General features: G+C 40.5%; 1 protein-coding gene across 3 annotated transcripts; it reads right to left on the bottom strand.

Moving 5' to 3' along the window:
• Nucleotides 1-708: 708 nt before the first annotated feature.
• On the bottom strand, nt 709-22,889 carry rps6kal (ribosomal protein S6 kinase a, like). 3 transcript variants are annotated; one of them, XM_017419771.3, is made up of 22 exons: nt 22,391-22,889; nt 19,942-20,001; nt 19,726-19,842; nt 17,693-17,774; nt 17,492-17,572; nt 16,279-16,358; nt 15,443-15,549; nt 14,369-14,406; nt 14,033-14,175; nt 13,857-13,927; nt 13,652-13,740; nt 13,423-13,487; nt 12,928-13,030; nt 12,640-12,764; nt 8,224-8,346; nt 7,913-8,002; nt 5,566-5,724; nt 5,334-5,495; nt 5,117-5,193; nt 4,845-4,962; nt 4,214-4,354; nt 709-2,045 (listed from the first exon to the last, which is right to left on the bottom strand). In XM_017419771.3, the coding sequence occupies exons 1-22, from the start codon at nt 22,415-22,417 to the stop codon at nt 1,920-1,922; spliced, it is 2,184 nt and encodes a 727-aa protein (XP_017275260.1). In that variant the 5' UTR covers nt 22,418-22,889; the 3' UTR covers nt 709-1,919. The 3 variants fall into 3 exon arrangements, with proteins under 3 accessions (XP_017275260.1, XP_037833333.1, XP_024862478.1); XM_037977405.1 differs by lacking the exon at nt 22,391-22,889 and adding an exon at nt 22,153-22,177; XM_025006710.2 differs by lacking the exons at nt 17,693-17,774; nt 19,726-19,842; nt 19,942-20,001; nt 22,391-22,889 and having other exon boundaries at nt 15,443-15,509; nt 17,492-17,520.

Genomic DNA, 22,889 nt, shown 5'->3' on the forward strand with positions numbered 1-22,889 from the left:
CTCGTCATTCTCTCGGTTCTGACTGAGTTCTAAAGCTCCAATTAGAACGTCCCCACATGATGCTGCCTCCGCCGTGCTTCAACATGAGGGGAACTTGGGTGGATCAGGGGTGATAGGAAGCACAGATTTTGTGCTACGCAAACGACAAAACAATCCCTTTCACTGTCACTGGAGCAGACATCTTCCTTCGTATTTATTTGCCTCAAGAGATAGTGTACATTCTTCTGTTTGTCTCTCTGTTAGCAAAATGTCACACAACCCACTGGAGGGATTTTAATGAAACTCCCAGACAGTAATTACTGGATGTACATCTGCAAGTGGCTAATGTTTGGAGTTGAGATAGTAACCACAGCTAACTGACCTGAGAAACCCCCAAAATGTCTGTAACTCAAGTCAGTTTTACAAAAAAAAAAAGAGCTAAAACTTGACATGGTAGTAGCTGACGGTCATTCCCAACAAATCTGAGCTCTAACAAATTGCAGAAGAGCTCAATGTTGCACGTTATTTACAAGATTTGACCAACAAAGGTAAAACTTCATTTCTCATTATTTGATTTACTTCAATATCCCGGCATAAAAGGCGTCAGGCAATTACCTCAAAGAATTTTAGGCCTTTAATTCAGTTATATATGCCGAGGGACTAAGTTGGTCTAATTTCACACTAAAACCAAACTGCAGCTCATTTCATGACAAAGCGAATCACAGCAGATGCATGTCAATAATGATCTTTAATGTCAATATATACATAACTTGAAAGAAAAAAATAGAATTTTTAAAATCAAATGAAATAAATACAATATCATACAATTTCCACAATGTCTTTTCGAAGAGAGATCGATGGAAATATTTTCTTTATTTCAGCCTCTCTGGTTCGACGGGGGTGCGTCCCGTCCCCCCCAGAGAAATCCGTACGCCTCCGCCACATGCTCTTCATCTTCATCATCAACATCATACACGTTAATTTATATTTATAGACACATAGAATCTTTTGTTTTTCTTTTTTAAAACAAGACCTTCCCGCTATCGTGACCACACTGTTGCACCTTCAGATTCTTGGCATTTTCATCGATCCATCAGCAGCTTATGTAACTTTTTGATACATTTTCAGCATCACAAAGTAACATGAGTCGAATGCATTTTTTTTTTGTTTGTTTGTTTGTTTGTTTTAAGGGAAATGAAACACAGATTCTGCCCAAACATGCATTTATGTTCCCAAAAGTGCTGGTAAATGATTTTGATCCTGAGGTACTTTTACTTCAGCCACAAGCAGAATTTCTTTTCTTTTTTTATTATTATTATTTTTTTATTTCTTTATGTTGTCATCGTCGTTTTGAGTCCCAAAAAGGAAACAGTGTTACAGTGTACCTCAGTCAACATCGTCCTTTCACCACCCGCAACATAAACCTTTACTTCATTGTGAAGAAAAGAAGTTCAAGACAGCAAAAGTAAACACAGAGAGAGAACTGAGGAGGAGGATGGTAGGGTGGCGATGAAGAGCAGTGGGGGAGGGCGTGGGGGCACAGTTTAACCAAGCAGCTTTGAATCAGCCAATCACAGTGAAGGAGAACATCAGCTGGTGTGTTTCTTCCCCCCGGGCGGGGAGGAAGAGCGAATGAAAGGCGAGGAGGGCGAGTGCATATGAGCGCTGTGGAAATAAATACAAGTCCGTCTCCCCAGCAGTAACAGATATGTGAGTTTACCCCCCCTCTACGTTGTCGACCGGCTTCCTCGCCTTCTGTGTCTGCGTGAGCGTGTTTCCGGGTTGCTGATGCTGGAAGTGTTAAAATAAAGATTTTTTTTTTTTTTCAAACAGAAGGGGGGGAGACATGATGTTCGGACTGGTGCGAGTGTGTGAGCATGCTCCGCTGTGTGTGAGTCGGCGAGAGTGAAGGTGAGGACCGAAGGGCGAGCAACGCGTGTCTACATGTCTGTCGAGGTGAGCTTCTTCATGCTGCGTCTCTGGGCCAAGCTGGACGCTGCCACGGGCTCCAACACCGGCTGGCTCGTCTTCTGACTCAGAGCTGAATAGGTTGCAGCCATCGCTCCCTGAAAGAGAAAGGAACCACAGACTCATAGTAACAGACGGTTTACGCCAGCAGTTCCCAAACTTTTTTGTTTCCGACCCACAAAATGATAACGGCTGGTTTAAAACCACACACTTTGCTAAAAACCCTTTTAAACAGGAACATACTGACAACACAAACAGTCCTAACCACCAAAATACCAATCTTTACTTGTTTAGACCTACTGCTTTTATTATTTGCAACTAGAAATATGCCACAAGCAATAATTTTTAATCGTAAATTGATACGAGATTATCTAAAGATCCCTGCCTGGTTTTAATGACCCACCCTGGGGTCCCACTGGTTTATGGAGAACACGCTGAACCTCAAAGCAGTGAGATCAGTCTTATCTACGCTAATAAAGTTAGGAGGGAGTCTCTTTCAGTGATTACTGGAAACACTCTGCTTTTGCTTAACGAGTCTGTTCAGTTTTAGGGACAACACATTTTCCATCAGTATATAGCTAGGATGTGTTTGATGTAATTTTGCAAACCATGCACACAAAATAGGCTGTAATTTTTAAAAACTGGCTACGTCAAATGCAAGCGCACAGCTGACTGGTATCTTGGCTGCAAAGACTTGGAGTTCAGTGAATCTACAACTGAAAATCAGCCTATTTCCTCGCAATTTGGAGTCTCCAACAAGTCTGCAACAGTCAGCTGAGAGTCACCCCAACACAAACTCTGAGCACCAACAGATTGCACCGGATGTTTGAATAAACTTGGATCCAACTTGATATGCATTCTTCCGAGGAACAGATGCAAATAAAAAGTAAACAACCAGACTGATGTTGCTGTTGTTGTTGCTGATGCTTTTGGTCTGAACAGTTTCATGATCTAAATCCAATTAACATATTCACATTCCTACAAGAGGAAAAGATGGTCTAAAAAAAAAAAAACAGAAACAACTTTGGTTTCTGGTTTAAAGTTTATCAAACTAGTTTTTTTTCCTTTGGATTGGTGTGAAGTCTCAGCTCTGACTAAAAAGTCAAACGGTAGGTTCAGACACACGATGAGGACACTAACCAGACAAACTGTCCGGACAAAGGGAAAAAAAAAATCTATTTCCAGGCACTGTTAGATGAAATCACTCAAAAACATACAGAAACAAAAACTGAAGGACATTGTAGAGACAGCACCACTTAACTGTTGGAGAACTGGACTGCTTTAACTTTGAATCTGACTTCAAATGAAGTTGTTTACATCATCAAGGCAAAAAGTATTGATTAAAAAAAAAAGTAAGGACAGTTTTTTTACTCATAGAACATATGTGAGAAGTCAGAGCTGCATGAACCATTTTCCTGTTTTATTTTCTCAGGAAACAATAAGTAAGCAAACCTAACATTTTGATTTAAAAAAAAAAAGACCAATTAATCAGCCGACTGATTTTAATCGATCACTAAGAGTACAAAGGTAAAGACACAGCAGCTGCTACAACCAGCTCCCCGTAGCCCATTATTGTCCATCCATCCAGTTTCAAAGTTTTTATAAGCGTTTCAAAATACATGTATTGAGTTAAGCAATTATATTTTAAGTAGAAAATACATATTGGCCATAAATAAATAAATAAATATGTCATATATCAGCCATCGGCTGCACTGATTTCTGATTTTTTTCAGCCAAAGAAAACCTCACATCGGTGGATCTCTGATTTTGATAAATAAAGCTTCGACATTTAGTCAGTTCAGACTCTGTTTGATGAACATTTACAAAAGGCTTTAATGAGGCAGTAAATCTGTGTTTTAGCTTCAAGAAAACTAAATAAAAAGAAATTTGGAATAAGCAATGTCTCTTTATTTACTGTCTAAAAACTGCACACAGCTTTAAAATGACGTGTCTAATGCCAAACTGGCTCATCCCTTTAGTTTTTACATTATTACATGACATGTACCTTGGAATACCTGATACTTTAAATGTGTAAACAGTGTATTATTCATTACTGATGTGGACCATTTCTGGCATGTTTTAAAAAACAAACTAACTGGACACCGTAGCCCTGAAACCTGAACTGAATTTAGGATTTTGTGAACGTTTCACCTCTGGTTGTTATGTAAATTTATCACCACAGGCTGTGAGGCTAACAGGACAACATACAAACAGCTCTGTACCTTCAAATCGTTCAATGAACAGAATGTGGGATGAAAAGACTCACTTTGACGAGGTGTGGTGCATCGTGTCGCGTGAGCTGGAAGTGTGGTAGCGCGTCTCTGCACGTGATCCAGGAATGCTTCAGAACCTGCTCTGCTGTGTATCGCTGGTGAGGGTCCACGTGGAGCATATGAGACAGCAGGTCCTGGAGGACAAACGGCATATACAGGCAATAGTAACTAAATAAATAAAATGAAAAATAACACAACCTCTTTGCATTTGTATTGGTCTAAATGTTTATTTGTGTGGATATTTTAGCATTTCTACAAAAAAGACATTCACATTAGGAAATGTGAATGTAAAAATCAAAAACTTAGACCAAAGACAGATATTACTATTAAACTACAGGAACATCCACTAACAGTACGCACTAATAAAAGTGTTAAGAACTAATTTAGTCAAATCCAAAAACTTAAAAAAAACAAAACAAGTGGACTTCTATTCTGTAGCTGAACACATTTCGCTTCCCCTTCAGGGAGCTTTACCGATTCAAAACTGGAGAGCTTCAAACTGCACGACATGCTCCGTTTCTGCAGCTACAGTCACATGCAGATCATTCTCCCCTCCCACATAATTTAGTCACTTCACACGAAAATTTAACTTTGAAGGAGAAAAAATAAATACTGAATGAGCACCTTTGAGGAGTCTGATACAGTATCCCAGTTTCCACCTGTCAGAGAAAACTTTCCTGATCCGATCCGCAGAAGAATCTCCTCTGGCGTGTCGTTTGGTCCATTAGCGAATGGTGTGTACCTGACAGGTAAATAACAGACGTGAGGGAACCACAATCATGCAGTATATGAACAACTTTAAAGTCCCTGCACAGATGAAGTTAGTGACAAAACATTCCACTCTTGCTTCAAATATAAAGTCTGGTTTAAATATTTAAAGGCTTTATTGTTTGTACCCTGCTAACATGGTGTAGAGTAGAACTCCAAGGCTCCATATATCACAGGCTGCATCATAGCCTTGTCTCATTAGTACCTTTAAAAAAGAAAAAATAGTAACACATTAACAAAATGAATTATGACTGGAGCTCTGTATCCATAAATCTAAATCCCATGTTTTAGATCTAACATGGAGGACTTTCCCTTCCAGTTTTTTTCTTTCCTAGTTTGTCTCACCTCTGGTGCCACAAAGTTGGCAGTGTAACAGGGGGTCAACAGCAGGCCGTTTCCCCCCCGAAGCTGCTTGGCGAAGCCGAAGTCACAGATCCTGATGGAGTCAGGATTCCCAGAGTCATCCATGTAGAGGATGTTGCTGGGTTTCAGGTCTCGGTGTACCACCTGTGGAGGTCGGAATCTTAGAGAAAGCCCTCCTCGAGATGTGCTTGTGTGTGACGAGGCGTTTCCTCACCCCTTGGCAGTGGAGGTAGTCAACAGTCTTGGTGATGGTGTAGAGCACAGCGCTGGCCTCTCGCTCGGAGAAGAATTTCTGCCGGAGGATTCGATCCAGCAGCTCCCCTCCCTTCATCAGCTCCGTCACCAGGTACACATACCTGCCCTCGTCGTACACCTACAACATGCAGAACTAGTCACAACGCTTGGCAGCGGATACCACCCCTGCTAAGAAAATGGGATCACAACTCGGGGAGACCGTTTGTTCAGCTGTTTTACTTTGCCGAAAATAAAATCATGGATACTACACAAAAGTTATCTTGGTGTGGTAAAATGCATCTCTAAAAATCTTACTTTTTATAGATCAAGTAAAGGAAAACTGCTGCAATGACCTTGCAGACTGGATTTCCTTAACAACTACTTGCACAAGTCTAACTATTCAAATAAGTCTGCAGCGAAAGGGAAACTGTTTGCAGATGTTAACAAGCTGCTGGACCGGCTGACTGACAGGAAACATGACCGCAACGAGAGCTGAAACAAGAGCTGTCAGCTGAAGCGACGACAAGGAGAGGAAAAGTCCTTCAAGACGATCATTCAACACAGAGCGGGGCAAAAGATTTTCCCAGTCCCCGGGGAGTAAAGTTTGAAGCAAGTACAAACAGAAGATCGTAAAAGAAAGACAACTAAAGAGCATCACATTTTGAAACAAATAAAATAAAATAAAAATGGCCAATAGTAAAATGGGGCTTATATTTTTAAATGATCTAAAATCAGAAAATGTTCATGTGTTACTGTATAAACTGTAGAAATGTAAAGAGAGCCAAGATCCAAAGAAATGTCAAAGCTGCTGCCTGTGGCGCCTTACAATCACCATGGTAACCACACTGCGTCTCTCACTACCTGACAGTTACCTGAATAAGACAGGCAGACAGAAATGCAAACTAGAAATTATGCCTCAGTCGATGTGCAAAAACACTAAATGACATCAAAACCATTCCTGACGATACGTGGAAGAAGAATCTGATCAGCCTGTAAATTAAAGAGTCCACAGTGTAGTGTGTTTATGTAGGATATTTACTAAACTAAAACAAACAAACAAAAAAACCTGAACAAAAACTTTTACTTCCAAGTTTTGAGGTGAAAATTCTGAGCACAGATACAATGTAGAGTTTGGATCTGTGAACTCCAAACCTAGAAAACCACAAGTCTTATAGCAGGGAGAGACACATTAGGTGAAAGAAGATAAAAACACCTACAATTTGATGTATAAACTGTATAGTTTCTACAAGTGTGGTTTGTAAAAATAGTAATTTTTTGAAAGTTGTGTAAAAACTGGTGAAGTTCTCAAAGTCCAACTTTCTATGATCTGTTTAAACTTAGGCATACTTCACAGGAGAAACATCTGAGTAATAGAGATCCAAGGAAGTTTTCTTACTTGTTACACTATGGAGAAATGTTTTTCACAAGTTTCGTCTACATCGTACAAAGCACTGCTAACATAAGCACGTTATTTCTAACCAAATGCCTGTTTTGATGCATTTAGTGCACGGGTTTTTGTAAGGCTGTAGGTGGTGTTGGGAGATTACTGACCGAATAACGAGGGTGCTTCAATGCTTATGTATTGGTAGTTTTAAAGAACTAAAACTGTGAAGGACTGGATGTCAGCTGTATTTCGTAATGAATCAACAGTGATGGAGCAGTAGGTTTTGTTTGGTTTAAATCCGATGAAATGTGGAGATTTCTGCCTGAGAAAAACCTACAGGTTTCACAGATATGGGGCTGCATCCCAGCTACAGAACCAGGAAGGTGGGTAAATAATAATAAAACACAGTAATACACATTATTATTGGACATTATTATCTGGACCTTTTCCTCAAAGTGCAAAGTAGGTGTTGTGATGATAGTCGTTTTATCATAATTGTAGTGCATTTTCTCAAAGAGCATTCGGTGTTTTCAACCCATTAGTTTTATCAGCATCAGTTCTAATCTTGATTTCAATCATCTCCATAATTCATGAAATGCCTCCATCTTGCAAAATTGATCTATTAAAACTACAATCTGGATTATGAAATATCTCGTTTTGCATCAGTAAAGTCTGGAAATCAAATACATCAAGCTGCCAGAAAAACCTGCTGTCTTTTTAAAAAACATATATATATTTTTTTTTTACAATAACAGTATTTCTTTTAAATTTGCTGTACAAAAACAACATGTCTGGCTGTTTATAAAAATAGGTGTGTGTCATTTCGGTGACATGTTTTTAAAACAAAAGCAGCTAAATTAACATTCATGATGTGAGTCTGCATTCTGCCAGGGTGTGTTATGTTTTTAAGATTAGAAAAAGCTGACAGATAAATGTTACTGACGTCTTTCAGAGTGATGATGTTGGGGTGCTGCCCATATCTCATCAGGATCTCGATCTCTTCAGAGGGATCCCTCTTACTTTTATCTATAATCTGAGTGAAACAAAAACAGACAGAATGAGTCACTTTAAAAGCAGAAAGGACACCTGCCTGTAAATCAAACTGAGAAACATCATCTCTGTAATGTAAATCTGTACTGCCCTCTGCTGGTGTTGCAGCCTGTATGACCACGTTCAACAGGATTACTCCAGCTACACACACTGAGGCGAAGATGTGCTTAAAACACAATAAAACTGAAGGATCGTTGCTGTTACCTTCACAGCATATTCCATGGCAGAAACTCGGTGTACACAGCGTTTGCAGATCGAGTAAGACCCAACCCCAATGTCTTCCTGCGGCTCGTACAGATCGGAGAACTTGGCCGAACCCCCATGAACCTGGAAACAACATTTTTATTGTCAGAGATGACGCTTTCAGACAAAATATGGATGGATTTTCAGCGTTCAATTTAAGTTCAGTTTAGCTTTCTACATCCTAGTTTCCTAGCTTACCTTTTCATCTGTTTGTTACTTTTGCTCATTTATTTTATTTAGATTATCTTAGCTCATGTTTAGATAAGTTTAGTTCAGCTTTTTATATTATTGTGTGTCTTCATGATGACTGTATTTTTGTGTTCACATGTTGTAAAGCACTTTGAACCGCCTTGTTGCTGAAAAGTACTTTATAAATTAATTTGACTTGACTTAAAGCATTCAGTTTCTTTCTTTGATTTATTTGCTTCAAATGAAATGTTGAGTGGCATGACATTATAGTAACTGTACTGTATTTAGTTGTGATTTGCCCATCATAAGACTAATATTTCTTCCCCCTGTGGTCTATAAACACTCCTTTTTATCGGCTGCAGCAGTAATCTCCTTCCATGGGTTTTAAACCGTTTGATTATCTTTGTGATCTCTCATAGAGGGATCATAAAAATGGTGAACCAGGAGAACCAGCTCAATGCGTCAAGTACAAACGTAGCTTTAGACCCGATAAGTAAACACTCTTACCTGTGCTACAATTAACTGAAGGCTTACTTTGCAGTAACACTACCTAACTAATTAAATATATGAGGCCCTGAAAAAAAAGCAAATTAATGTCTTAATATTTTAATTTGTAAACATTAACAGAATACTACGGTCAGCTTCCCTTGAGGTTTGCACTGAAAACAAACAAATGAAAGACACTCCTACCAATAAAGGAAGCCCATTGCAGGAAAGAGGTGTATGTTCTGCTCTGTTTAGCTTGGAGCTCGTATCTGGGAATGATGTAACACCGAAATGAATCATGTTCCAGTTTGAAGTTGGAAAACCAGTAGGATTAGCCAACTTTAATGCTCACTAACCAGCTACACAAGCTGATAACAATGGATTACTCTGCATTCAAACACCGTAGAAAAATGTTCACTAATAGATACTCAGTGTGTGACAGATTAGATGGCATAAAAACTAACAGAAGTGCAAATAAGGAGGGTTTTTTTTTTACTGCAAATATCTGCACTTTTCATGTTGGATTCTGAGTTTGAGGCTAGTGGGAAACATCCAACTTTCAAAGTCAGAAATCCAGCTTCAATAGATTTTCTTGACTTAAAAGTTGAAACTTTTGACTTCAGAATACAAATGACACACCAACAGTGTCAGGTTAAAAACACTGATCTTCCCAGAGATTCGCCTGCCTTTTTTAATGAATTAACTAATAACGTGACCGATGCCAGTTCATTTTTCTTTTTTTTTTTTAAAGATGTCAAACAAAGGCCTAATTAATTGGCTGACTAAGAGACCAATCAATCGCTCCATGATGCACAGGTTTAACATCAAAAACGCCAAAACCCTACCTGGAATTGTTGTTTCCAACCAGGTTATCCCAGTACTATAAGGACAGTATAATATGAATAACATCCTCAACTACTGTTACTGAATGAAACTTGTTAAAAATATTTTTCCACAGCTGACGAGATTTATCCCTGTTGACACATTACGGCTATATTAAAATCACAGAACAGTCTTGTTAAAATACTGACACGCAGGAGGAGCAAAGATCTATCAATCTCAAAAGCAACTTCTTCCTCCAACAAGTGGCTGAAGGCCCTCTGAATAAGTCAATTATCCTGCATAATTGATCCTGCGGATTATGTGTGATTTAGTCAATAAGGTGTCTGCAATTAGCTGTGACCTATAAGAGGATGAATAAACATGTCTGCTCGATAAACAGCTTGCACTGCTGGAGGACATTACAGAAAGCAGACTACAGAAACAGCGCACGTTCAGAGCTCATACTGACAAAGTGGTCCAAGATGATGACTGAACCTCCACCTGTGGGAGTCACAACTCTGTCAATGTGAGGCCAACCTCTTCTTTACGGCCACTTTTTTTTCTGTTTCCCTTAAGTGTTGAAAAACGCATTTCTCTGAGCTGGTTGCATTTATAAGAATGCCAGCAAGCCGCCTCAATAAATTTTCCATTTGTCATCGATACTAGAAAGATGTCTCTCCAAAAAAGAGATTTATTTCTGGTTTTCACTTATACAATCGGCACTTTGATTTCACTCAAGTTCTTCTTGTTCTCTGTAGCAGGATATGCCATTGTTGATTGGACGATAAAACAAAGGGACCCACTCACACTTCTCATGCATTGTTAATTCAAGGCAGGGTGATTGTTTCTGTGTGCCAGCTCAATTTTATGCTCTTTTAGATTCTGAAAAGAACACAATAAAAAAAATCCACAAAATCAGCTGTGAGAAAAGCTTTGTAATTTGTAATACTTTTCAGCTTTTAAGAATCCACTGAAACAGTTCTCTCAACAACGAGCAAATTTCCCCATTGTGGAATCAATAAAGTTTATCTTATCTTAATGAGACTTAGCTTTAAGTGGGAGTCATACTCCATGAGAAGTCGGCTCTCGTTCACGTAGTTGCGTGACAAAAATTGCGTTGTTTTCTTTGCGTAGCAGCTTCGTCCACTCCTTTGTGACACAAGGCCCGGGCTGAACCTTTTCTCACAGGGGTTTGCGCCATGTATCGTGTGATTGGTCAGAAGTTGTTGTGACCATGTTTATGCGGAAAAGCCGGTGAGATTTAATGGACTTTATTTGCTTCTACTGCTCCGCTGAGACCGCAGAGACACGGGCGGCTCTTTGTGGCTGTGGTGGCCGGGAGGAAGTGCGCCTCGGATGGGCCGCGTCGGGACAAGTTCCCTTCGTTCGCTCATTATTGTGCACCGTCATATTTGCAAATGCCAAAACGACGTGTACTGTCTCCGTCTGTTTAATAAACACGTCTGATCGAAGTAAGGGAAGCAAAAATCTGTGCAAGGACAGGAGAGTTGAGAATCCGACGGGAAGAAACCCGTTTTAACGCTGCAGCAGGAGGGAGGAGCTTGTTCTGAACAGAGTGTCTCGTGGACGATGAAAGGTGTGTGCAAAAACTAACTGGACTTCTTGACTTCTTATTAAGTATGCTGGAGCCTTTAGTTGTTTAATAGTTTAATCACCTAAAAAAAAAAACATTTTTAGGTGAGTATTCCTTGGTTATTCCAGAAAAAAATATTATCACAGTTCTGAAAGAAGCCTCTAAGCCTTAATTTGTGCTTGCAAATAATCATAAAATTTAATGTAAATAAGCAGGTAAGGCAAAACGAGCAGTGATGTAAAGCAGGGTTCTCTCGCTGGTTCAAATGTTTTTAACCACCTTTAAAAATGTATATGACTTACAGGAACTTTTTAGCAGGATGTGTGTAGATACACTGTATGACATAAAACCCAGTTACTGATCAGTCATAACAGAGCATGTCCACTTCCAAATCTCCTCTGATGTCCATCTCATTCAGTAGTAATCTGCTCCTCTCTGCCTCTCAAAGACCAGCAGTGTTAGAAACAAATACACTCATTGTGACTCACTGGTGTGAGGCAGCAGAATAGATTTTATAGTCAACAAATACTACTGGATCATTTGGGGTTAACAAAATGATGTCTCTTACATCTAATTGTTTATCTTTTCTAAGACTGGCTGCTTAAAAATGATGTAAGAACTTAAGATTACACCCACCTCTTAATGTAGATTGTATACAACAAAGATATAAAACTGATATTTGAAACAGTATAATCCATAAGTTTTGGTTATATGAATGCTTGATAATTTACAAGGCTAAATTTATAAAACTATCTCCCGATATCAAAGGTGAAAAGGCAATCAGGGGTAGGTTTTTCTAATATCATGCATGCTTACATATCGCACAACACAGTTGCTTAAAAGTTTGGAGTCAATGAGCCTGTCTGTGAGCAAAATTCATTTTTTCCCCCACTATATGTTTGTATTTTTGTAATGTCAGTTTTTGAGGTGAAGAAGACTGAAAAACACAAGCAGCTACAGGTGTCACGATGCACAAACTGGGAGGGATTGAGAAAATGATTTGGAGGTACTGTAAGTTTGTTAGAAGGAAACGGGCATAAACTGCTGACAGCTGAGTGCTCTGTTCTGTTTGTTTTGGCATGAATCATGTTGCAAAATAACAAAACACTGCCAAGTGTGGCACTGATGATTAATAGAATAATGTCTTTCCTGAAGCACCTCCTACGAGAGCCAAACAGAAATAAATAAATAAATTTTGGCTTGTATAAACACCTGCTAATATCTGAATCATTTTCACGGATCAACAAGTGATAAAGTCTTTGGGAAAAGTGGAGGTTAGTGTTCACCTGAACAATGGGGAGTATGCTGAGCATCGGAGAGCTCTTGTTCTCATCCATAGGGGTTGGGGCAACAAAACTGAAGCCTTTGAAGAGCTGGTGGGCATTAGCACTGGGCGGGATACCTGGGGAGTCTGAGCACACAAACAATTCATTATACCAGCAGATAGCACATACAAGTGAAACATTTTACAGTAACAGTTGTAGACAGGGACCAGTTGCAGTTTCCATGGCTGCAGAAGCGGCTGCTTCTCATAAGGAGCCTACAAGTGTGTGTGTGTGTGTGTGTGTGTGTACCTTTAGGCGTTTTAGCTGTGAACTCTGGGTCGAAGCAGAACGTGTCATCTGGTTTACCTGCTGCAGGCTTAAATGGGGGCTGCAGTTCTCTCCTGTACAGCTTCTAAGAAAAAGAAAATCAGGAACACACAGACGCACACACACATAAAAGTCAGAAATCAAACGCTGCTGCATGCTGCATGTGAGCACACGTGCAAGAGAAGCCTCCCAGATTAACCCCCTCCAATCCTCTCTGCAGCCAAGTCCAGCCAATAGCATCCTGCTGGCTCCTAAACGCTCACACAGGGCTATTAGTGCACACACAGTGAGAACTGGACAGCTGCCCAGACTCCCACACACACACACAAACAAAGTTGCTGTGGCCAGGACCGATGGCCACCAGTCATGAAGCCAAACGTTTGGAAGGTGTGAAGCCTCGGCAAAAGCTGCGGAGCCATGTGTGCGCATGTATGTGTGGGCATGTGCGAAACGAGGGGGAGAAGCGGGTCTGCTCACATTCCAGTCGATGGTGGAAAAGAAAGGGTGGCGTTTGATCTCCTCCACGCCATCAGGCCCGGCCCCTAAAGACACAAACCACTTTGGTTCAGTTGACCTGATGTCAAGAGGACAAACACGTTTGCTTGTCTTTCAGTGGTTATCCGGATGATGTTTAGATGCCAAAAAGTTTAAAAAGCTTTAGATAAGAGCTTTGTGCAATGTGACGATCAACACCTGTTATCCTTACCTAGTCTATTAGCAGGGTTACGTTTAAACAGCATTCTCAGCAAACTTTGAGCCTCCAAACTGAGGAACTGAGGCATTCCCAACTTAGCTCTGTGTGGGAAGAGCAACAAGTGAATATATGGCAACAGGAGAGGCTCAGAAAGACCGTTATTTATGGATTCAAACTTGTGTAACAACATGTTTCGAGAGCTTAAACCCAAACTCACTTGAGAATCATGTTCATGGTCTCATTGCGATCTTTCCCTTGGAAAGGTAATGTTCCTGTTAGCATCTCAAACTGCAATCACACAATAGAAAATAATAATTAAAAAAAACAATCAGATATATATGCAGCAAATAAAAACACAAGCTATCATGAATGGATTTGTGTGTGTTTGTGTACCATAAGTACTCCCAAAGACCACCAGTCTGCACTCTGTGTGTGTCCTCTTCTGTTGACCACCTCAGGGGCCATATACTCCACCGTACCACAGAAGGAATAAGCCTTTTTATCAGCATCTACTGACTCTTTACTCAGGCCAAAGTCTGCCACAAAAATAATCCAAAATAGGGTGAGTAAGAAATATTTGTACTACCACAAACTCTAAAGAGCTTGGGGGTTTTCTTTTATCCTCATGTGAATTGCTAATGTTAAACATAAGAATTACTTGAACAAGAAACTAACCAAAAACGTAGTATCTCTAAATCACAATGAATTTGCATTAGGTCAAGCACATACCTGTTAACTTTATATGTCCGGCTTCATCAAGTAAGATGCTGAAAGAGAAAAGATTTTGTCTGGAGGTGAGCTTCAGACAGCAGATATTTTCAAATAAACACGTCTTTGTTTCCTGTGTAAACCCCCCGCTTCCTAAGTTATCTATAAGGTTTGTGTCTAACAGAATCTGTAGATCTGAAGGTCTATAGCAGACAGATCAGAGAACTCCACTTAAACCTACAAAACATGTAAAAACATTCCTTTATCTGAGTAAGGACAGATTTTATGTAAAGTGGAGCAAAATTGTAAAAACTCAGTAGAAGTCCTTGATCTTGCACTTTAGCTTTGACCCAACATTCAGAAATATGCAGAGTAATAATATCAGTAATCATTTCATTGTATAACATTCTCAAAAAAAGAGTGAATTTTTATGCATGTATTGTAGACAATAAAATGTTTTTTGAATAAATGAAAGAATTCTTTTACTTCAATGCGAGATTTTACTGATCTTAGACAAAAAAAGCACAATCATTAAGCTAGTATCTCACTGGGAATTTTAATAAAATATTCAAAAAATAAAAATTTAATGTGCCTCTATAAGTGATTAACTTTTGGAGCTAACCCAATTCACTTTGGTCCTCACAGCCAAAATAACCTTAGAAAACAAACAAACAGAAAAGGCTGTAACTCAGTCAATTTTACAGATATTGAGCAAACATTTGGTGTGGTAGTAGCTGAGAGCCATTCACAGCAGATAATCTAAAACCTACACATCGAATATATTGACCAAAAATTGAAAATATAGATGCTGTATATCGGCCAATGGCTGCCTTGTTTTCTAAAGATTGGCAGAAAAGCTCCCATCAGTAGACCTATGTATACAAACTGCTGGCCAATTTGGGCACAATGTTTTTTAGGAGTGCACGCATGAGTGTCAATCAGTGAGATTCCAAGTGAAAATTTGCATATTTTCTGTCCCCAACTAGTCCGCAACAGCCGGAGCGCAGTGAGATACTAACTTTATTGACTCTATTGGCTGGTAGCTGCAGTGTGGTGTTTAGATCAGGTTAATGTGCAGGTTACGACGATTCATACTTCTCTGGCTTGAGATCTCTGTAAACTATGCCCAGGTTGTGCAGATGGTCGAGGGCCAGAGCCAGCTCTGCAAGGTAGAATTTCACATCTTCCTCTGTAAACATAACCTAATAAGAACTGGACAAATTTACTCTCTGAACTCGGGAGAAATTCAGCAGCAAAGAAAACACACAACGTCAGCATCAGGCTTCAATCGCAACAAACAGAGAAAACAAGCATTAATATTGTCACGACGTCAACATTCAACATATGATTCAGCCGGCTGTAGATTTGGCACTGCTAGCAGCTACCGCTTTGGTTTGTGAGACACACTTTCAAGTCAAGGTCTGTCTGGAGAACAAACACACATTGTTGAAATGCTGCACAAGCTGTTGAAAAAAAAGGAGCTGATCTGAGCCTCTAACTGACAACCATTTCACAATATAAAAGCAAATAAAGATTCCCAGACATAAAAAATGTGTTTCCGAGAGGAATTCAAGTCAGAATTTGAATGAAAAGCACACAGGAAAACAACCAGGGACAAATGGCTTGGGAGTATTTAGGCTTTTATATAAAAAAAATAATAATAAAAAATGATATTCCTGCATACTAAATGTGCACCTGTTCAATTTGTAGCCGTCAGCTTAACTCCTTTGGGTTTAGAAACAAGCACTGTGGCATCTGTTCTGCTGATTTCCACAAACGTGACTGATACATACTTGAATAAATAAATAATACATAAAAATCTAGAAAAAAAATAATGATATTTTTATTCCCAGAAAGTTAAAACAGGGGGAAATATGCAAGTAAGTCTCAGCTACAATAAAATATAAAGCAAAAAAAAGTTATCAGCTTACCTCTTTGGATAAGCGAGTGAATACATCCCCTCCCCTGAGAAAGTCCAGTATTAAATACAGTTTTCCTTCTGTTTGAAAGGCTGCAGAGGAAAAGAAACAAAACTAATTAAATGCTGATTTAACAAAAACATTTAAGGCTCAATGGCTGTGTAACAAGATGCAAAACTACCCTCTGTTAATGTTCAAGAAATTCTGTGTGAACACGTTTCCAGGGTTCCTACGCAGTAATACAAGCTTTTATAACCTCTCGGCTTGATTACTGCAAAGCACTTCATTTTGTAATTAATTAAGCTTCTGTTGCTTGTTTGTGATTGATTCAAAAGAGATCACATTTCTTCTATTTTGGCTTCCAGGCCACTTACAAATACTCAAATTTGCCACATACAAAATGTTTTTAATTCGTTTGTACGTTTTTAAGTCTCTTGACAGCTCTGCTCGCTCTCATCTCTCTGAACTGCTGCAGCCGTAGTCACCACGGCGCTCTGTAAGGTCAGCAGGTCAGAAGCTGTTAATGGTTCTAAGGACGCAATGAAAGCGCAGAGCTGATAGCGCTCCAGAACGCTGCAATGATTGGTCACGGCGCACTAGGCGGGCTCCTTCTTTTGCTGTTTTTAAATCTTGTTAAAAAACATAGTTTCGTACCCTGACTTTAGACCTAGTCCTAGAGGTTAACTTTGACCCTATGGTGCTTTTATATCCTATGTTTGCTTTAATGTATAGCACTTTAACCAGTCTTGTTGTTTTTAAGTGCTTCATAAAGAAATTGATGTGGTATAATACACACTTTCCTCTATAAAAGTCCATAGTTTCCACACTCAATTAAATTTTTTTTTTTTAATTTTTAAACCTGTCCAGGGACACCCTGGACAGGTCGCAAGTCCATCAAAGGAATACAGAGACAAACAACCATTCACCCTCTCACTCACACCTAGAGACAGTTTAGAGTTACCAATGAACCTAACGCTTTTCACTTAACCATTGAGGCGAGCCGAGTGGGCTATCAGTTCTGCAGTCAATTTGAATTTAATCTTTTAGAAAATGCAACATGTAAAAAAAACTGTCTAAAAACACTTGTGTTTCTCTGTAGTCTGTTTTCATTTTATCAGACTCAATATGACTTGGAAAATACTAAAACCAAATTCCATTCTTTTCAAAACTGCGTAGGAACCCTGCTTTTAGTTGCATGCTTATCGTGCACATGTGTGTCTCTTACCGTAGTGCAATTTCACTATGAAGGGGTGATTAACTTCCACTAAAATGTCTCTCTCCATCTTAGTACGAACTCTGTCCCTGACTGGAGAGACGAAACGGGAAGAGAAAGTGAAACAGAAATTCAACGGCGTGGACAGAACGCGGGGAAATCTGTGAAGTGAAGTTTTGTGCTGACATGAGACCACAGACAGTGCCGTGTTACCTTTCAAAGATGCTTTTTTTAACACTTTCATTGCATATAACTGACCAGCATCTGGACCCACGATCTTCCTGACAAGAAACACCTGAGGGAAATAGGACAAAATATTTAGGACCCAAACGCTGATGGAAACATTTAACAACCCGAAGCCCCAAAGAGTAATTTTTACCCCCCCAAATGTGTTTACAGCTCTCTGTAACTTTCTTAAATGAAGCCCCCTGCGTCTCACAGTTCAGGACTTATCCTAAAACCACTCCTTCTCTTCATTTATAGACAGCCTGTCATATAAAAATAAAAGAAGTATGACCGTTAATGCCCTAACAAAAACAATGTAACGTGCTGCTGACTATCTGTTTTGCTTAGGCATAAGCCGTTACTACGGCAACCAGGTTGTAGCACAAACACCTGACAATGAGACTAACAAAATAAAATCTTGACACACAGACAGATACAATCTGTCTGAACGGTGCCTTCACCCAACAGCAATTTTAAGATCTTGCCACAGGTGTTCAATGGGATTTCGATCCGGAGCTCATTGCTGGCCACATCATACATGTGTATAACAAAACATGTGTACTGCAATAATTGTCTGGTAGAAATACTCAATTTTGCGGAAAAATTTCAAGGGAGCCAATACTTTCGGCCATGGCGAATGGTCGGTTTAATTGGTTTGATAAGTTTAGTTATAATAGAGTCCAAATTAACAGTGACAAAAAAACACAGCAGAAAAAGCTATAGTAATAAGAATCTGGACAAATATCAGTGTAACCTATCATAGGCGTCGTCAAATGGCAGACTGCGATCCAAATATGGACCCAAGTAAAGTCTCATCTGTACCCAGACTGGTTATTAAATTTTAATAGAATATTTTTTATAACCTGAATGTGCATTTACGGTGACTCATTTTAAGCAGTGTGGCATTTCCATCCTTTGTGGTCATTTCCACAGGATCAGCTGCAGCCTCTTGATGCAGGCTAACTTTTCTCCCTTAGGAAACATGCTGTTGAGCATGGAGTAATCTGAATCTTACAGTACAAGACTGACAAGACGGTGGAGAAATATTCCAGCAAAGCTGAATACCGTCACCCAAAACACAATGATCCAATACTTGACTTTGATGCCCCTGCTTCGACACAATATAATTTTTGAGTTTGGCAGATAGTTAAGCAGCGAGTTTGTCCTTGACGCAACACAACATGGTTCTTAAAAAAAACTGGAGTCGAACAAAAGCGCACAGAGAATAAAACCCAAACAATCTTGAAGCTTGTCGATGTTGGAGAGTCAATGTGAACGTTTGAAAGGACTGTTAATAAATGTTGTGTTGGTGTGTGTGTTTTCCAAATGCTTGTCTTCCATTATTTACCCATCTAAAACTAATAAGTCCCTTTTTCTGTTTTTTTGGTGCTTTTTATTTGTGATGAAATAACTGAAATGGATGCCAAATGCCAACATTGTGTATAAACTGCATAATAAGTGTAAAGAGAACTAACATCATCATCATCATCATGTTAAGGCTGCTGGCAGTGGCTCATTCAGGTCACCATGGTAACCACACACCTGTGTCTCTCACTCCCTGACTGCACTCTTAATAAGAGAAGCAGACAGAAAAACAAAGCAGAAGGTGCAATAAGTCTGAAACAAACAGTCGCTGTACAAAATCTATGAGTTGCATTAAAAAGTTCCTGAACTCCTAAGCATCTACAGTGTTTTATTTGAGAGACAGCAGTGAGAGACACATTAGGTGACAGATGTCACAGCCTGCTACTCCTGTACATTTTGATATACTTTTTTGCAATCTCCAAAGTTATGGGAGGAGTAGCAAACCAAAAAAAAAGAAACGATAACGGCTGAACATTGATAATGTATTGGCACCCTAAATAAATTGTCCTCACATGCAAATTGTTTTGGTCAAGTCTTATTCTATTTACAATTTTTAAACTTTAAACTCTTTAAATGTCCTCTTGTCATTCATAAGGCTGCAACAGGTGGTAAAAACGAGCCTCTCTAGTGTTAAGTGGTCTGCTGAGTATCCTCACCTTGCCAAAAGAGCCCTGACCGAGGACTTTTAGTAGTTCAAACTGCAATGGATCAGCTTTCTCACAGCCCTCTTTCACATGGTGGGTGATGGGAATCTCTTTATACGTCTCGTCATCCTACAATAAGCGATATCGCCGTGAAACAAGCACGCGGGGTGGCAGGTACGTCGCGTGCACAAGACAAATGCACAAAGACTCAAATGCGGCTTTACTTACACAGTTTGAGAATGACTCTTCCTCCTCCATGGGCTCATCCATGATCTGATGTCCATTGACCTGCAGCGCACACACAAATGACAAAATAAATAAATAAATAAGAAATGATCAGCCGTCAACAATAAACATTTTTTTTCCACGAAGCTTATTCATTCTTGTTTTTCGCTGAGCAGGACTGTGACTGCAGCTGCTGCACGCCCACGTGAACGATGGAAGATTCAACAGATGAAATCGATGAGTCACATGCAATATGACGGTGCTCTCACTTGCCCAACTGGAGCTTAAATTTGTTGTTAAACACTCAGGAGTCCGTACTTTAATCTCGCCCAGCTGTCCAGCTCTCATCCTGTCCTCATAAAGCCCATCGGTATTAGCATCCTAGCTTAATCCCCAGCCAGTGCAAAACAACATCTCCGACCAGCTACAGTCAGCATTCAGGCTTCTTACGGTGAGAAATCATGCAGATGTGGTTGACAACGGTGGAAAAGTGCTTTGAGACTTGCTTTAGTCTACTCTGATTTACACATGAGACTGCTTCATGTGCTTTTTCTTCACTAAAACAAGCAGACAGTGTAATGAAACTGTAAAGAAAATGAGGGATGTCACAAATATCAGCATCAGGATGCAAATCCGACAATAAAAATCTTTGGAAAGGTCCGAGCGCTTCACTTTTGTGTCGAAGCTCAGTCTGCATTATGTATTCAGTCCGGTGTGTTTGTGTGTGTTGAATTCCATCAAGGCTCTGAAGGAGGAGGATGAGGAGGGAGGATGAGTCATAGCGCTACGCAAGCCCACTCAGTGGGTGGAGCCACCGACATACACTCTGAACAGAAGGCAACAAAGCACTTTCCAGCATCTTACTGCTTCAGAACGATGACAACAACAACATCAGGACCCATCACCTGTAAGCGGTTCAAAGCCCAGCATCCCACCGACTACACCTAAAAAGGAAAACCCTTGTGCATCTGTGACCGTACACCATCCAGGCTGGTCGAAGCCAGGGCAACGCTTGTGTCATAATTCACACTTAGATTTTTTTTTTTTCACTCCCACCTTTTGCTGTGGCTCATCACAGCTTGTAACCAAGTGCAGCCTACACTCACGGCACATCCAGGCAAGCCTTTTTTCAGCCTTCTCGAAACCCGCCTGCATATATCACCGTCCCGGAATCACACGTGAGCTTGACAGGACCGAACCGAACGGTGTCAAAACCGGTGCAAAGTGGCTTTAAAAGCAAGCACCGACGCTTGTGGGGATGAGAAAGCTAAAATTATGTCCGTGTCTGTTTTTTTGTCGCATGCACAAATGGGAACCTGGGGAAATAAAAAGAAAAACAACGAAAAACTTTTGAAACAGAGCAAGGATTTCATTCAAGCTTTCAAGATGAGCCATGAGAACTCCTAAATACTTAAGTTACACAAAGAAGAACTCAACTGAAAGTCATAAATCTCCAGAACTCTAACAGGAGGTACTTTGCTGTTTAAAAAATAAATAGTCAAGACTGAATACGAAAAACGTGGCTTTAAACCGCTCAAGTTTAGACAGTTTTGATTGTACATGTGAAGAACTTCAAACATTTCCTTAAATGGGGAGGTTTGGGGTGGCAGGATGGCTCAGTTTCACATGAAAAACCTTCCTACCGTGATGCAAATACAAATGTAAACCAAACATTTAAGAGGCTGAGGCTTGACGTCGTTTTGATATTTGCTTTTGCTCAGCATCACAGGAGTTGCTTACTGCGATCTGCAACAGATATCTAAACCTTAACATATGCCCAATGACTTATTTTAATGTTCCAAAATGGCGTTCAAGTGTATTTCACTGGAAATTCAGTCACGACTCCAAGCTGAAAGTTATTAAGTCGCTTACAAATCACAAGCATCACTAATTTTAAAGTGCAGCTGACAAGTCTGCGGTCGGATGTTGTGCACTTCCCTGACCAAATTTAGCAGCAAGTGTAACTTTAAACACATGTAGACCCTCTCTGTTTCACCATGCGAACACGAAAGAGTTAAACGAGACCCTTTTCTGTACCGACGGCGACCGGTCGTTAAAAAAACTTGCCTCCAAGTTTCGAGCCCGCAAGCTGTCAACTAGCATGCTAGCGCTAGCTCATGCTAGGCTATGAAGTAAACTCCTGAGCGGTGTAAAGAACAACAAAGAGCCGAAATAAGCCCCCGTGTCAACAAAGGAAGAAGCCAGTGCGTGTACCGAGGAGAGAATGGCGGCAAAAACCCAACCGGACGGCTGCGAAACTAATACAAAGTGGCGCCGAAACTAGAATAAACACAAACCCCAGCTGTTAGCCTTAGCTAGCGTGTTAGCATGCATCACAGTGCGCTGCGGGCAGGTCGTGACGCGGATTCGAGCAGCTAACTTAACGGGACGTCACAACGCAAAATAACCGACCCGATAAGATATATATGCAAAGCACGCATTTTCTACTCACCTCGCTGCTAACGCTGTTTATCTCCATCTTGTGCCAGGAATTGCCTCCCTTAAAAGTCTAAGGCATCGTCGTCCGCCTAGAGCCCCTCTCCACGTTGCATGTCTTCCCCCTCTCCGTGCGTCTGTGTGGAAGTCCGGGGGAGCTATTTTCTGCTCCGGCGTTCAGCCGCAGCGAGAGAGGAGGAGGAGGAGGAGGCTGCCTGCCTCGCGGACCGCTATGCCGCGGGGAGACTGGGCACGCGAGGAGCGGGTCGGCTCAGTTCGTCGTGGAGGTGCGGGTGTGCGGGAGGTGGTGGTGGAGGAGGAGGAGGGGAAGGGGGGGGCAAACTGTTGGTGCCGCTGACCGGGGACCATAAACGCTCACCTAGAGCACCGCTTCCACCCTGCCATAACTGCGAACATGGCGGCCACCGTGGTACCTGACCGTTGGTGAATGAGTGTTATTGACGTACTTGTGACGCAGCTCAGCTAAGGATTTCCCCCCGTCCAAACCAAAGCGG

The sequence above is a fragment of the Kryptolebias marmoratus genome, linkage group LG9, assembly GCF_001649575.2.
Source record: "Kryptolebias marmoratus isolate JLee-2015 linkage group LG9, ASM164957v2, whole genome shotgun sequence".
Lineage (NCBI taxonomy): Eukaryota > Metazoa > Chordata > Actinopteri > Cyprinodontiformes > Rivulidae > Kryptolebias > Kryptolebias marmoratus.